The following is an 18,429-nucleotide window of genomic DNA, read 5'->3' as shown; positions in this document are numbered from 1 at the left end:
CGAAATTGACATTATCAAAGATGAAAAGGGAGACCTCACCTCTAATGAAGAGGAAATCAAAGCAATTATTAAAAACTATTTTGCCCAATTATATGGCAATAAATATAGTAATCTAGGTGATATGGATGAATATTTACAAAAATATAAATTGCCTAGATTAACAGAAGAAATAGAATACTTAAATAATCTCATATCAGAAAAAGAAATTGAACAAGCCATCAAAGAACTACCTAAGAAAAAATCCCCAGGACCAGATGGATTAACAAGGGAATTCTATCAAACCTTCAAAAAACAACTAATTCCAATACTATACAAACTATTTGACATAATAAGCAAAGAGGGAGTCCTACCAAACTCCTTTTATGACCCAAATATTGTACTGATCCCAAAGCCAGGTAGATCAAAAACAAAGAAAGAAAACTACAGACCAATCTCCTTAATGAACATAGATGCGAAATCTTAAACAGAATACTAGCAAAAAGACTTCTGCAAGTGATCACGAGGGTTATTCATTATGACCAGGTAGGATTTATACCAGGAATGCAAGGATGTTCAACATTAGGAAAACCACTCACATAATTGACCATATCAACAAGCTAACAAAGAAAAATCACATGATTATCTCAATAGATGCTGAAAAAGCCTTTGACAAAATACAACATCCATTTCTACTGAAAACACTACAAAGTATAGGAATAGAAGGGCCTTTCCTAAAAATAATAAATGGTATATATCTAAAGCCATCAACAAACATCATCTGCAATGGGGATAAATTAGAAGCATTCCCAATAAGATCATGAGTGAAACAAGGATGCCCATGTCACCTCTATTATTTAACATTGTACTGGAAACACTAGCAGTAACAATTAGAGAAGAAAAAGAAATTGAAGTTATTAAAATAGGCAATGAGGAAACCAAGCTATCACTCTTTGCAGATGATATGATGGTACACTTAAAAAATCCTAGAGAATCAAATAAAAAGTTACTAGAAATAATCAACAACTTTAGCAAAATTGCAGGACACAAAATAAACGCACATAAATCATCAGCATTTCTATATATTTCAAACACATTGCAGCAAGAAGAGTAAGAAAGAGAAATTCCATTTAAAATCACCCTAGACAATATAAAATACTTAGGAATCTCTCTGCCAATACAAATACAGGAATTATACGAACACAACTATGAAACTCTTTCCACGCAATTAAAACTATATCTAAACAACTGGCAAAACATTGAGTGCTCCTGGGTAGGACGAACTAACATAATAAAAGTGACCTTCCTACCCAAATTAATTTACTTATTTAGTGCTATACCTATCAAACTACCAAAATATTTTTACTGAATTAGAAAAAAATATAACAAAGTTCATTTTGAAGAACAAAAGACCAAGGATATCAAGGGAAATAATGAAAAAAAAAGGAAAGTGGCCTACCAGTACCAGATCTTAAACTGTACTATAAAGCAGTACTCATCAAACAATATGGTACTGGTAAAGAGTGTAGTATAGAGAGAGGGGATCATATAGTTTTTTCAACCTCTCTCTATACTACAAGAGACAGAAGGGAGTATCAGTGGAATAGACTACAGGTAAGCGACCTCAGCAAGACAGTCTACAATAAACCCAAAGAACCCAAATTTTGAGACAAAAACCCACTATTTGACAAAAACTGCTGGGAAAATTGGAAAACAATATGGGAGAGATTGGGTCTAGATCAACATCTCACTCCCTCTACCAAGATAAACTCAGAATGGGTAAATGACTTGAATATAAAGAAGGAAACTATAAGTAAATTAGGTGAGTACAAGAATAGTATACTTGTCAGATCTCTGGGAAAGAAAAGATTTTAAAACTAAGCAAGGGTTAGAAAATATTACAAAATGTAAAATAAATAATTTTGACTACACTAAACTAAAAAGGTTTTCAATGCTACCAAAATTAGAATGGAAGCAACAAATTGGGAAAGAAATCTTTATAACAACAAACTCAGACAAAGGTCTAATTACTCAAATGTATAAGGAGCTAAATCAATTGTACAAAAAATCAAGCCATCCTCCAATTGTAAAAGTGAAATTTGGGAAATACCATCTAAAAGTATATATATATTTACTACGGACATGTGGGAGACTTTGAAACTACATTTCCCATGATTCCTCATGTTAGACAGGAAGTGGGATGATGTAAGAGAAGGGATATAAACTCCTGTAGTGACTTTGAACTTCCTCTTTAGTTACTGGGCACAGGATGAGAGGGGAGGTAATTATGGCTGAAGCAGCAGTTTTGAATTCTTACAAGCTCGTGGTCTAATGACTTTATCTATCAGCATGGCTTTAATTAAAATACTAATTTCTATATTTACATGAGCCTTTTTATTATTTTTAATCTTAATACAATCAATAAATGGGAAAGGGACATGAATAGTCAATTTTCAGATAAAGAAATCAAAACTATCAATAAGCACATGAGAAAGTGTTCTAAATCTCTAATAATTAAAGAAATGCAAATAAGAACAACTCTGAGGTACCACCTCACACATAGCAAATTGGCTAACATGACAGCAGGGGAGAGTAATAAATTTTGGAGGGGATGTGGCAAAATTGGGACATTATTGTATTGCTGGTGGAGTTGTGAATTGATCCCGCCATTCTGGATGGCAATTTGGAACTATGCTCAAAGGACTTTAAAAGACTATCTGCCTTTTGTTCCAGGCATACCACTACTGGGTTTATACCCCAAAGAGATAATAAGGAAAAACACTTGTACAAAAATATTTATAGCTGTGCTGTTTGTGGTGGCAAATAATTGGAAAATGAGAATGTCCTTCGATTGGGGAATGGTTGAACACATTGTGGTATATGCTGGTGATGGAATATTATTGTGCTCAAAGGAATAATAAACTGGAGGAATTCCATGTGAACTGGAATGACCTCCAGGAATTGATGCAGAGTGAAAGGAGCAGATCCAGGAGAACACTGTTCACAGAGACTGATACACTGTGGTATAATCAAACATAACAGACTTCTATACTAGCAACAATGCAATATTCCAGGACAATTCTGAGGGACTTATGAGAAAGAACACTATCCGCATCCAGAGAAAGAACTGTGGGAGCAGAAACACAGAAGAAAAACAACTGCTTTATCACATGGTTCAATGGGGATTTGAATGGGGATTATAGATCACTCTAATGCAAATATTAATAATATGGAAATAGGTCTTGAGCAATGACACATGTGAAATCCAATGGAATTGCTTGTTGGCTATGTGGGTGTTGGAGGTGGAGAGGGAAAGAACATGAATGATGTAAGTATGGAAAAATATTCTAAATTAATTAAATAAATAAAGATTTTATCCTCTGCAGAAGATTTTATCACATAAATTGCAAGTATCTTCATGAAGGTCTGTTGTTTCCTCTTATCCTAAGCACTGAAAGTAAAAATAATGAAGTGCCCCAAATGATTTTGTCTTGGGAACACAATAAAATTATTCACATCTCCAAGGAGAAACTTTAATTTACATATAACTTCGGGAGATCATAAGATTGATTATATGCTCATATGGAAGGGATCTTAGAAGTTATCTAATCCAACTCTTTCATTTTACAGATGAGGAAATTGAGGACTCTAGTCCAACTATCAATAACATGCAATTAGGTCTTAATCAAAGATACATGTAAAACCCAGTGGAATTTTGCTTCGGCTAAAGGAGTTTAGGGGGCTAAGGGGAGAGGGAAAGAACATGAAACATGTAACTATGGGAAAATATTCAAAATAAAAATTTAAAATATACATATATATAAAGTATTACATAAATAGAAAATAATCATTATTACTTGTATGTTCCCATATGTTATTGAAGTCCTATGTCAATGTCATCTTGAAAGAGAGGTGAATCCAATTCTTTAAAAACTTTGCTCAAGATCAAACAACATACTTTGAATATAAGCTTTTTAACAGACTGCTAAATATATTTATCATCAGACCAGTAGTCTACTTAAGTTAAAGGAGAGTCATCACCAGAATACTGGCTACTAGGTAATATTCCATTTTTGTCCATTATGAAATTTATAAAACTGACTATCTAAGAACAATGGGAATCTGACATCACCAAGAATGCACAGGAACAATGAGGGTACTAAACACTTAGCAATTCCAGTGGGACTCCTGTGTCAGGACTAGGTATAGAGTCAGCTTACAGTTACAGAGTAGAGAGGGGCAGTTGTAGTCAAAAGGGAACAAAAGCCCTGCCTGAGTATGGCCCAATGAAACATCAGGAGGGCAGTGACTAGACCACAATGCAGGTCATACCACTTTGGAAATACTGAAACTTAAATGCCCTCAGACTACCTGGAATCAGCAGAAGGGCATAAAAGAATGAGACTCAGACCAGTCATTCTTCCCCAACTCCCAGAGATGAACAGATTAACACTTAACATAAAGGTCAAAGTCAAGAAAATAAAGAGTGGGAAAATGAACACAAAAAAATGTAAAAAGCTTCCATGGTGACAAAGAAGCTCAAGACAAATAATTGGAAAAATTTTAATTGCCCATCACTGGCTGAGTCAACATAATAAAAATGACAATACTATCTAAATGAATATAAAAATTAACTATTTAGTGCCATACCAATCAAACTATGAAAGGATTACTTTACAGAGCTAGAAAAAAATAATAACAAAATACATTTGGTAGTTAAGACAAGGAAATCAATGAAAAAAGTGAAGGAATGGAGTCAACCAATATCAGATTTCAAACTGTAATACAAAGCAGTAATCATCAAAACAATCTGTAGCTTAAAAATATGATAAACAAATGAGAGGATCATGAAAAATATCTGTCAAATCTATGAATACAGAAACAGTTCATGACCTAACAAGGGATAGAGATATTCATGGGAGATGGAATGGATAATTTTGATTCAATAAATTTTTCCAAATTTGCATAAACAAAACCAATACAGTCAAATTTAGGGAAAAAAAGAAGGAATCTGGGAAAAAGATTTGGAGCAAGTTCTTCTGATAAAGGTCTCATTTTTTAAATATCGCCTAATTCTGGTGATGTTCAAAAAAATCAAAGCTCTCAAATGTTATATAAAAATGCTCTCAATAACTTATAATAATAAAAATACAAATTAAAACAACTATGCTGTATTATTTCACCCCCATCAGGTGGGCTTAAGATGTCAGAAAATGAAAATAACAAATGCTAGAAAGGATTTTGGAAAATATGTGTATTAGTGAATTGTTGATGGAATTGTAAATTAATCTAGTCATTCTAGAGAACAAAATATAACCCCAAAGTGCTATAAAACTATGTATATCCTTTAGTCCCCAAATACCACTACCCTAAAAACAAAGAAGGAAAACAATTTATATATAGAAAAATATTTACAGCAGCTATTTTTTGTGGCAGCAAAACACTGGAACTGAAGAAATGCTAATCAACTTGAACAATATCTGGCATATGAATGTGATGAAATACTATTGAGCTATAAGAAATGATGAAAGGGATAGTTTCAGAAAAACCTAGAAGACATATGAACTGATACAAAGTTAAGTAAGCAAAATCAGAAGAATCTACACAGTAACCACATTATTGAAAAGATAATCAACAGTGAAAGACAATTATTCTGATCAATTAAAGATCCACTACAATTCCAAAGGATTCGTGATATAAAATGATACTGTCTACCTCCAGAGATAGAACTGATGATCAGAGAAAGCTGACTGAAGCAAATTTTTTCTTCCCTCCCCTCCCGGGAATCTGACTAATTTGGAAATATGTTTTGCTCTGTATAATTAGTATCATGATGTTGTTTTACATTTAAATGGGTAAGAGATATTGAAAGGAGAAAGAGAATTTGTAACTGTAAATGAAATTAAAATTAAAGATTAAAAAAAGAAACATAGATCTTTGAAGTACTGAAACATAATTCACAAATGTATATAATATATAACTTATATAATCTAACCCATATCTTTCTCCCAAGCTCCAATCCAACTATTACGTATTTCCAAATCATACTTGATGAAATCTAAAATTCAACATATTCTCCCATTTGCCACCTTCCTCTCTTGATTTGTTTTATGAACAATATCACCATTCTCCTAGTCATCAAAATTCAAACCTTTAATCATTATGGCATAATAAAAGTGCTAAAGACTTAAAATCAGAAAATCTTGGGTTCAAAGTCCACCTCTAATACTACTGGGTATGTAATTACCATGTAGTCACTTAGCCTCTTTGAACATCAGTCTCCACATCAATAAATAGGAATATGAACAGTGTCTACACTAAATGAGAAAATGTACGTAAAATGTTTTCTACAATTTAAAGCCCTCTATTAATGTAAGTTTCTCCTTTATTCTTTCTCTTCCTTATATCTCAGTTGTTCTCAAAGTCAACTGAGTCTTTCTTCAAAATGTTTTCTTATCATTTTCATTCATTTGTATTTTCTTCCTTTTTTTTAAAACCCTTACCACCTTCAGTCTTAGAGTTAATAATGCATATTGGCACCAAGGCAGAAGAATGGTAAGGGCTAGGTAATGGGAGTTAAGTGACTTGCCCAGGGTCACACAGCTGGGAAGTGTCTGAGGCCAGATTTAACCTAAGACCTCCTGTCTCTAGGCCTGGCTCTCAATCCACTGAGCTACCCAGCTGCCCCACATTCATTTGTATTTTCATAGTTGCAAAGCTATCTTAAAACCTTATCACTTCATATCAAGATTACTGAAATAGCCTTTTTCCAGTCTGTCTTGTTAAATCGATTCTATGTGCCACCACTCAATCTGCCTAACTACAGCTTCAAATGTTTCATTCCCTAATTCAAAAAAATGTAATGGCTCTTTCTTGTCTACAAAATAATGTAGTAAACTTGGCATTCAAAGCACTAAATAAAATAGCTTCAACTTTCTCCTATGACCTGAAATTCATATTGCTCCAAACACATGATCTTCCCAAACCTGCAATCCTTTGTTTTTAATATTATCTCTTCCTAGGTCACTCTCCTCCTCCATCAATCTATTAAACTCCACCATAATTCAGTGTCAACCTCAAATGCTGTTTCCTTTAGGAAATCTCTCCTGATGAACTGTGGTCTCTCCAGTTACATGTGCTCTCTCCCTCCACACTGGTCATAATATTCTTAAGGCACTTAACCACATAATGTCTTTTTTTTTTCTAAACACTAGTATGTGCATTTCACAATGAAGAACAAAGGTGTGGCAGTGCCAAAGAATGAGGGCAACATCACTGGGGAGAGGAGCACGCTAAAATTTGTTTACAGGGCTGCCTCCATACTACCACTGGCCACTGTTCCTCAGGATCCATCTTATTGCTGCCAGGAGAAGGAGGAAGAGGTAGAATATACAGTTCATACACTTAAGGCATTGGATGTATGATCACCAGCTGGTCCTGGGGAATGTCTGCAGCAGGTATTGCTGGTTTGTGATGGATTTATTACTTTTCACACACTGAAAGTTCACATGCCAACTTTTTCCTTCCTTCTTCTCCTGAGTCATAGTTATAGATTACTTCTGGGCACCTACCAGACCTTTCTTGACTTTCTCTTTTTTTAAGTGAGATACCCAATCAAATCTTCTGAAGATCTCACTCCTTCAAAAGAGATTTGGTCACTTTTCTATTTTTGATGTAATTGAAAAATCTATACAACTTTGTGCAATAAATAATCTGTGAATGTTCTTCTCTCATCTGTAGTAGATATTTTTCATCCCAATCAACCACATTGTCATCTATGAGTACTACTATATGATATTCTCTTTCACTACTCTGGTGGTCACTGACCACCATTAGAGCTCTAAATAAAACTCAAATTGTCTACAAGCACCATTATTTGATAAATCATGCATTAAGGCAGTAAGATCTCTACATTTCATAGTACTATAATCACAAGAGATACAAAGATAGTCACTCCTTTCTCCTAGCTCAAGAATAGAGATGCCATCAGGATAATGGATTATTCCAGTCTTGAAGTAATCCAAAATAACTATAAATAATACAGAACCAATTCCCTCTGCTACTTTATACTCTCCTTTCTCATTAGAGTGTGTGAATTTATGTTCTCTGCCAAATACAAATACCCTACCTAACATTGAATTTGGCTAGGCAGTTAAAATAGATGCATATACAACAAATCTAGTATTATACACAATTAGTGTTACTACTTCTTATACTCCTCTTCTACTCCAACCTCCTTTTTTTGCATTCACATATACAAATATCATCTGTCCAAATGTCTTACAACTACCAACTGAACTTGACTTGTTTCAGTTATTGTTGCCAACATTGCCAACTATTGGGGAGTATTTTGGGGGGACAAGGACTGCTTGGGTCAGAAGAATTATGATATTTTCTTCATTCAATGTGATGCTATTGAGTGGGAGAAATAACATTTTTATACATGGAGATTTGTGACTCTACTCTTTCATGAGATGTCTTATGATCTGTCACCTGATATTCTGTCTCAGGATCTCTCATATCCACCATTCCAATCACATAAGCTCTTCCTCTGGCAACATGGGGAGGGTACTGTAAGCAGCTCTGACATGTCTGCTGGTGCCATTCTTTAGAACTTTCAACTAGTCTATCATGATGGAATTAAATTTTAGGTTAGATTTTTTATGTATTTTCATTTTAAATATCTATTCTAACTTTAAATATTTTAATAGTTTTTTTCCCAAATTGATAATAAAATCTACTATATATTTGAAAGGTTGACTATGAAGAAGAATCTCTTATTCTGAGGAATAGTGATTCTCTTATTAAATTGAACAAACTAAGAAAAATTATTTAACACATTTATTTCCCAAAAACTTAAACCAATTATCTCATGTTATAAGAACTCGATTATTTATTTAATGTTCATTTTATCATTTTTAGAATTCAATCTGAAAACACCACTGAATAACATTGGTAACAGAAGAAATGACTTTATTTATAGACTAGATTCAGCACACTTTGTTTTCCAAGCCAAGAACAAGTACCCCAGTGAGGTACAAAAAAAATGAAAAAAATATATCTAAATGGTAGATAGTTTCCAATTATTAAAAGCTAGTACCTGTTGGAAATGCTGCCCAAGGAATAGCAGGAGAGGTTGTGTGGGTTTCACCATTTCCACCATCAAAAGTCTCTGCTGCCTACAATAGAAAACTAAGATTATTAAAGAAGGTCTTAAAAGATAATTTTCCATTTAAGTTATAACAACCACAACAAAAAAAAATCTCAGTCTAGCAAGCAAATTTTTACTCTTATTCTTTACCACTCTTTCAAATTCTTCTTAATTTTTTTAAAGTTCTTTTACTGATAGTTTTCATCTCAAATTTCACATCTCCATTCTTAGCCCTCCCTGCCAGGATATATTGCACCTTTAAAATTCTGAATTGACTTTTCATCTAAATGGAGTTAACACCTAAACCAAAATATTCTATAACTACAAAACACACAAACATATATGTGTGTGTGTGTATGTGTGTATAGTCTTTTCTCAAATATCCCAAAAATATGAAGTCTCTAGGAAATGTTTTTTAAATTGGTTCCAGATTAAATGGGTAAGAGATAGAGTGTGAAATCTACACACACACACACACACACACGTAGTGCTCTTCACTTTGTGTCATTTAAAATCACTTGGGATGGGGGCAGCTGGGTAGCTCAGTGGAGTGAGAGTCAGGCCTAGAGACAGGAGGTCCTAGGTTCAAACCCAGCCTCAGCCACTTCCCAGCTGTGTGACCTTGGGCAAGTCACTTGACCCCCATTGCCCACCCTTACCACTCTTCCACCTATGAGACAATACACCGAAGTACAAGGGTTTAAAAAAAAAATGAATGCTAAAATCACTTGGGATACTTGGAACAACATTTCCCATGATCCCTAATGGGTTTCCGGTTTTGGATGACTTATTCAAGGTGAGGGACTGTTTGAAATTAGGAGGAAGTTCCATTCATCCAAAACCGGAAACCCATTAGGGATCATGGGAAATGTAGTTCCAAGTATCCCAAGTGATTTTAAATGACACATAACCCCCCTGAGATCCGTTGAAAAAGACTGGTCTTTTTCAGTGGATCTTAAACCAAAAGAAAAGAGGACAAAAGCTAGCCGCGTTGACAAAAGCCAATTTTGGGGCAGTACCCCACTGGCATAAGAGTGTCCATTCAAAATGAAAGCATTCAATTCGTTCAACCCCCATAGTTCAGATCAACTGTGCCCCAAAGTTCAAATTTGGGTCTTCATGATCCAGTGAAGGCTCTTCAGGCATCTTTTGGTGCCTCCACCAAATAAGTTCGTCATCTGGATTCTGGGGAGATAGCAAAATCCTTATCCTGAAATTACTTACAAAGAATTTAAACTTTGCATTATAGATTATAAAACATACATTTCCTTCTGAGAATTAACATTACCCCCCTGAGTTTACTTCGAAAGGAGTAAAAATTTTCTTGCAATATAGATTATAGTTCAGACATTATGATTATAAAAACTTAACACATACCCCCCTGAAGAAAATTTTAAATGACACATAACTCCCCTGAAAAGGTCAGGCAAGGATGCATGGCTGAGTGAGTCACAGGGGTGCATGAAATCAATTGGCAAAAGAAATACTAAAAAAATAAAAAATAAAAAGAATAAGGGTTTAAAATTTTAAAAAAAGAGTTCAGATAGAGGTGTTTTTGTTCATTTGGCCCTATTGAGAAGTATCACTATGATAAACTACATAGAAATTGATTATTCTTTGATGTTCACAACCTCTTTTTTCCCAGTGTGTGAATACATGAATTCAGGGAAGGAATAGAGAAAAGAATTGTTTTAAATAGTATAACAATCCTTCTAAGGTTGCTTCACAACTTGGGCTAGCAGGTTGGCTTATCCAGGAGATGTCTAAACCAGGATTAGGGTCCTCTGTAGGTATGTATTCCTAAAACTAAAATTTATAATACCTCCCAATTGGTTTGTCTTCAGTTTTCACTGAGTTAATACAACTAAATTAAAGCAAAAATAGTTCCTAAAATGCCATACCAGGAACCATAGTAAAAAAAAAATTCCGCCCATAAACTTGAGGCACACTCACTTAAAAATGCACAATGTCAATGGGAAAATACACAGATATTCATTAAGAGGCACATTCTTAGAGAACATATGTGGCAATTCACAACCCTTGTGTTGCAAGACTCCTTTCTTTTCTTTCTCTTTATATGTACACAACACTCCCCACAGAAATCTCTACTCGCCTCTATAGACCTCTTCCATAAATCAGATCCTGGATGTTGAGGCTAATCTTTTTCAATTCCTCTTGTTAATTCTTTCCGTGGACAACTAGACCAACTCTACTAGGTGTAGCAATGCGAAATGGAGGTTTAAGAAAATCTCCTCCCCACAACTTGACAAACATTGGTAGGATCACTTACAAGAGTTAGCTGTCTTCAAGTAAAACCCAGTGGAATTGCTCATTGACTTCAGGAGGGAGATGGAAGGAGAAGAGGGAAAGAACATGATTCACGTAACAGTGGGAAAATATTCTAAATTAAATAAATGAATGAATAAATAAATAAATAAAAATAGATAGATAGATAGATAGATAGATAGATAGATAGATAGATAGATAGATAGCTGTGTNTAGATAGATAGATAGATAGATAGATAGATAGATAGATAGATAGATAGCTGTGTGACCCCAAGCAAATATCTTAACCCTGTTTGCCTCAGTTCCTCATCTGCAAAATGAGCTGGAAAATGAAATGACAAGGCATTCCCATATCTCTGCTAAGAAAACTTCAAATGGGGTCACAAAGACTTAAACCCAACTGAAAAACTCAATGACAACAGGAACGCAAAGTCTTTAGGCAGAGCACTAGCCACACAGTCATTAAGTTTGGCTGAAAAATTTCTATACATTTCCTAAAGCAGTTACCAAATGAGAAACTTCTTTACATTCCCCAGGAAAACCTTCCTTATCATTTTCTTGATTATATCTTGCCTTATATTATGTTATTCTTTCAAATGGACAAAGAGTAACTTTAACCAATCAGTGGTCCCTTAATCAAAACAAATCAAAAAGATATTTAATTCACAAAATGTTTAATAAGTATTTTGATTTGGGGGGTCACAGAACTGGATTTAAACTTCAGTTATGACACTTAGAACATATCAGGGGCACTGGGTAAGTCATTTGACATATAAAATGAGGAGAATGGATTAAATGTCTCTGAGGTCCCTTCCAGACCTAAACCTGTAATTCCTTGATCCTAAATACTTACAATATGCCAGGCACTGTGGATACAAAGATATAAAGAAAAGGGTGCTTGGCTTTATGTGTGACTTTCTCTACTGGAGAAACTTGTACAAAGTAAAAACAGAACACACAAAAAATAAATACAAAGCAAATCGTGGGGAAGTTGAAGAAGGTTTTGTACTAACAACTTATAATATAACTGAAAGGTCTTTTATAAGAGTTGACATTTATAGAAATTAAGGACATTAGTTTAAGGTGCAAGTTTTTCTGGGGTTCAGAGAAAACTTTTGAGTATAATGAATTTTTAAAAATGCCATTTCACCTACCAATCCCCATATTGTCTTTAAAAATGATAATTTGTGGGTTCCCAACTATTATAGTCTGCAAAATTTCAGCTATGGCAGTTATGTTAGGAACAGTATCCAAAGGCTTTTATGTCCAAAAAGGGTAGGTTAGATTTTTTGTTCAATTTAAATTAAGATAGGCCATTGACATAGTTTCGTGGTGGCCTCAGTATCAAAAAATTGAGAGCATGTTAGCAGTTTCTCCCTCAATCTTCTAACTGACAAACCAGCACAGGTGACACAAAGACGAGGTAGCTAAAATGCTATTCCTCACCTTTGGCTAAGTAATCCTCCTTTAATTATCAGATATTCTATGAGTGTCTTACTTCATTCCAGTCTCAAAAGTGAACCAATGGCTTGAATGAGGCCATTTATTACATTTGATAATAGTAGCAGCAGGACTGAATAGAATGGACCAATAGGGGAAAGACATGAGCCCCAACAGTTTGTGTTTTTATGGTATTCATAGGTGTGTTCTAGTAAGTGCTAGATTCTTATTCTAAGATGCTCTGCTTCCATATGAGATTAGAGAGTAAATTTTCTGTGGGCATTTAGCAACTAGAGACCAGTATGAATGTGCTCTACGTCTTTAAGAATCACAGATGATAAATGTTATAAATTCTCAGTAGTAGAGATGGTGATAGCTACAATCCTTCTGTTTTAGATTTTCTTTTCCTTCTCCAAGGACAGTCTTTGCCAGGTATATGATAATCCCAAGGTCAGAATTGTGCAATAACAATCCTGTCCAGGAGCGGGGAGGGTGGAGGGAGAGGGAAAGAACATGAATCATGTAACCATAGAAAAATATTAATTAATTAATTTTTTAAAAATAACCATCCTGAAGCCTTTTAAGTAGTATAATGTTATATAGAATAAACCTGGCCATTCTAGAATAAGTTTAATAAAGCACTTCCAAAGGCCCTAATGGGCGCCCTGAATGCTGAGCTGATTTTTCTTTAAATGAACATAAAACTTTTACTATGACTACAATGGCTCATGGAACTATACTTCAGGCAATTATTGACCATTTCCAGGTAGATTAAGTACAAAAAAGCCATGTGTCACAAGGAGTCAGCAATTCTTCCCTTAGGCTTTTATTATCAGACCAGCACAGACAACACAGAAGTAGGAAAGCAGTGTTCATTGAACCAATGCTCTATTTTTGCTGAATATTCTTCCTTTATTATGACAGAATAAATTTCTCTTTGTTAACAATTAGCTATTTCATAAACATCTCATCTAATTACAATCTGAAACATGAACTACTGAGTTAATTACAATACACTTATTAAAACTTATTAAATAAACTGACTTACAACCAGACTTGATGATGAATCAATGATTGCTATATCATAAAATATTAAATAAAATAAATAAAAATTTTCAAAAAGGCATGTTAAAAGATTTGTTCTTGGTGAAAGTTATTACCAGTAATTATAACTAATAATTATATAACATATGCATATGATAATCTAATCACTAATTAATATTAAGAGCAAAAATATATTTATACCACCAATAAATAAAATCAAAATTACTTAAGAGATTTCACTTTTTAAATATATTTTTATAACATACATATTAGTACAGAAGTACATAAAAATTTATGACTAAATAAATGTATATATATTAGAGGTATGTACTAAAGCATGCTTTTATTAATGGAATGCACAAGAAAAATAGTCTAGAAATCACTGGAGCAGAACATTACTGAAACTTGTTACTCTCAGGAAAAGAACTGACCACTCTATTTTCCTGTTGATAATACTATATCAAGCATGGTTTCTGGGATGCAACCTTCAAATACATGGCAACATTCAAACAATAATGATGATATTTAAATGTTATTTCCTTCCTCAAAATGGAAAGAATAGATAATTTGAAATGCTACATTTCATTTGACTAAAAAAAAAAATCAATCACCCAGAGAAACATAATATCAGGGGTTTGTGTTTATTTTCCTGTATCAGATTAGCTTTATTATATGTATAAAAATATTTTGATGAATGTCAAAAGTTTCCAAATGTATTAACAATATCTTTGAGTGAATCAAGAATAGCATACCAGACAGTTTAAAACTTTTCATTATTATGTGATAGTTACTGTCAAAACATTTTTTTATTACTATGACTAATAACTTTCATCTTTCTTTGGAATATTCAAATCACAGTATGGACACCATTTTATTTCACAAATCAATCCTCAAAATTATACACCCTATTTTATAAATCATTTTCTTACCAAATTTCTAAGTTAGTTGACACAAAAATCATACAATTTATTCATTAGTGGTATGGTGCCAGGACTAGAACTCAGGTGTCCTAACTCTTAACTAAGAAGCTTTCTGCAAGACTAAACTGGCATCATAAAAATAACTGAGTTATAAAATATTTCAATAAAAAGAACACATACTGAAAAGAATTCATAGGAAAAGTGCTTCCTCAGCTAACACTTTCCATTTACAGAACATTGAACCAAAATCTGAAAATAACTTAAACACAAGCACACTAATTAGCTCTTTAAACCACAAAAAGGCTTTGTACATAATATACAAGGATATCTCATTGCAGGTATAACCATGCAAACATGTGACTGGATTTTCAACACCAATCTCTCATCTCACAAGTATTTCCTAACAGACATGTAGCCCAATAAAATCATCTGCTGACAATTTTTCAAAAATCTATTTTAAAATGGATCCACTAGTAGCACTTAATTATCTCTGCCTAAACTTTTACTATGTAAATATTCAAATAAAATATATAAAATATTCAAAGCTAATTTACCTGGTTAGGGGCTGTAGAAAAAAAATTTAATATATAAAGTTTTTTTTTAATTTTGGCCCCATATTACAAAACTAAGAAAAACTTAAAAGGCTAAATAAACAATACATTCACATACAAAAAAAATCTACCTACAAATAAAAGTCATATTGATTTAAAGTCAAGAACATTACATACCTCAAAACCACCAAAATCATCATCATCCATTTTTCAAGTGGCACCTAAAAAAAATACAGTAAAGCAAAATATTTAAAATTTACTTTCAAGAGCATATATTATTTTTATTTACAACTTGTAACTACTTTTCTATGATGACAATGAGGAAATTCTCCTTCACCAGAACACGCAAACTTTTTTAATTTTAAAAGAAAAGGATAATAGATTTTAAATTCCTGGCAGGATTAGGCTTTTCTGTACCTTCTTCAGCAATCATGTATTTTGAAGTTTTATGTTGAGAAGTCAAGAGTGGAAAAAATATTATTTTACATTTTAATTTGCTTTTCCCAAATTGGCGCTGGAATTCAATTCAATAATGCTTCCTGCTTTTTGCATCTATTCCTCAGTTGTCTGGCAACATCAGCACAAACCCCAACTAAGAACAGGACTGTGGTAAATTTTTTGGAAATATGTCCTCACCACAAAAGGTTCTTCCCTATGCTTCATGGCCAGAGCTGATTTAGATTTTCAAAATTGATCAGCATTTTTGAGCTGCGGCCACAACTTTTGGAAGATTCTAATATGTGTATTTTTAGCTGAAACTGCTTTGCACTTTTGGAAAAATGTGGAGCAAGTTACTAGGCTGATCAAGATAAATCAAGACATCATGGACTACTCATGGGAAAATAAAAATGAGAAAAACATACAAAAACTGTCCCAAATTCCTCTCTACATGGGTGTCCCTATTAAACATATGCCAATAAATAGATAGGCAGTCAGAGAGTAGATCCTCTTAGTTGTCCTAACTGGGTAAGAAAATCAAGTAACTGGCACTAACACATACTTAAGCTACATAAGTGTTAAAAGAGACGTTTACCTAAGGAATTATGGAAGACTTGAAATACTGAAACACATACGTGGGTTTTCTTGTGACCAAGAAATTGGGAAGAAGCACACAGTGATAGATAAAACTTTCCAGCCCATGAATTTTTTAATTAATCTGTAGCTGATATCCAGTATCTACAAGTGATGAAGTAACTCATTTCAGCCAACTTGTCCATCCAGCTATTAAAAATGGGCAATTATCATAAACAGTACTGATCTCAGAGTCTGCCTCAATTGTAAAATACCTACTACCAGCTAGAATCAACTCAATGCAAATTATTCTGCTCAACTTCCCTGTAAGATCCAAAGAAACCAATCACCGTAAATCAGAAAAGCATTTATCCCAATAGAAAAGTTATTTCGATAGCTTCTCCTATTAAATAATTAGAGAATGTATACTTATATTTCCATGTTTTAGTTGTAGGTTTAAATTAACATTAGTAATAAGAGGCAGTGTGGTATAATGAGTAAAGAGATGTCCTTTAAAAAGACTTGGTTTTAAGCTTTGATTGACACGGACTTAGTGATCCTGGGCAAGTTGCTAAAAACACGCTGTTTCTATAGAACATTTTTTTGAATTGAATGAAATGGTGCATTTAAAGGAAATTTCTCACCAGGCACTCAGTGAAATCATAGTTCTCTTCCCTATCCCTAATTGTAACTTATAACCACCAAAATGTTAAAGAAGGTAAAATGAAAAGTTGTAAGTGATACATTTTCCCATAGGAGTTATTTTTTGGTTATCAAACTAGATAACTTTCAGGATCTTTTTCTTTTAAAAAAAAGATAATACAAAAATAAAATATGTAGGCAGTTATGCATTACTGAAAGGAATAGCATCAAAGAAAGACATAATATGATACCAGCATTGTCCCTATTGCTGAAAACAACAATTTGATGAGATAAAACCGTATGTTTCCAGAAACTTAAAGCCAAGCAAACCATCCATATACAGCATTTTAAAACTATATATAAAACAGACTTGCAGAAACTTTTTACAGGGTTTAGTTTAAAATGGAATTCACATTAATTTTGTATTGCAAACAAACAGAAATCTGTATGTGATTAAACTTTTAAGAGTAAATTATGGCAGAATATTGATATAAATAGTAACATATAACCAAGCCAAAATAGAAAAGTTCAACTTGTCTTATCCACATACATCCCATGAATCTCCAGAGACAATTAAAAAACTATTTTTAGTTTCTCTGAATGCAATACTCAAACTAACATAGTTTCAACAGAATGGAATTTTTATTGTAATGTTTCTGTGTATTTAATTAATTCACACTTCAATAAACTGATTTGTAAAATACCCACAAGAATCAAAAAAAAACACATGTGTAACAATTATTCCAGCTCCTTCAGCTACAAGATAAATACATAATGCCATCATCTGAAAAAGACTATTTAGCTCTACTTAAAGAACATATTAATCATTATTGGCATTTATAATAGTATTTACATATTAAAATTCAGATGATATCTTCCTTCTTAGTTATTACTTTAAAGTTACCCTCAAAGTAGGAATTCTTAAATTTTTTTGTCATGGATCTTCTCTAATATTCTGGTGAAGCCTGAACCCATCTCAGAATGATGTTTTTGGATACATAGGATTATAAAAGAAACAAATTATATTGAAAGATATTTATGTCCCATCCCAATTTTTTTATATTGTTCAGAGACATCTGGATAAGAATCTCTGCTTTTGCACTCACAAACATATGTTTTCAGATGCTTGAAAAACATTATTATAGGGAGCAGCTGGGTGGCTCATGGATAGAGAGCCAGGCCTAAAGACAGGAGGTCCCAGGTTCAAATCTGGCCTCAGACACTTCCTAGCTGTGTGACCCTGGGCAAGTCACTTAACTCCCATTGCCTACCCTTACCACTCTTCTTCCTTGGAACCAATACACAGTACTGACTCCAAGATGGAAGGTAAGGGTTTTTATAAAATTAAAAAAAAAAGAAAGACATTATTATACATATGCTAATAACATATACTGTCCAAATGCAAAAC

At 33.4% G+C, this 18,429-nt stretch overlaps 1 protein-coding gene across 2 annotated transcripts in view; it reads right to left on the bottom strand.

The window, feature by feature from the left end:
- Positions 1–18,429, bottom strand: part of CCDC91 (coiled-coil domain containing 91) — a 488,375-nt gene that overhangs the window by 383,876 nt on the left and 86,070 nt on the right. For both annotated transcript variants that reach the window (XM_044678266.1, XM_044678267.1), the window contains exons 2-3: positions 15,546–15,589; positions 9,077–9,155 (exon numbers count right to left, since the gene is read on the bottom strand). In XM_044678266.1, the coding sequence (XP_044534201.1) occupies positions 9,077–9,155; positions 15,546–15,575 (109 nt within the window). In that variant the 5' untranslated portion in view covers positions 15,576–15,589. The remainder of the gene's footprint in view (positions 1–9,076; positions 9,156–15,545; positions 15,590–18,429) is intronic.

The sequence above is a fragment of the Gracilinanus agilis genome, chromosome 5 (assembly GCF_016433145.1).
Source record: "Gracilinanus agilis isolate LMUSP501 chromosome 5, AgileGrace, whole genome shotgun sequence".
Classification (NCBI taxonomy): domain Eukaryota; kingdom Metazoa; phylum Chordata; class Mammalia; order Didelphimorphia; family Didelphidae; genus Gracilinanus; species Gracilinanus agilis.
This window is presented reverse-complemented; position numbering and strand designations above follow the sequence as displayed.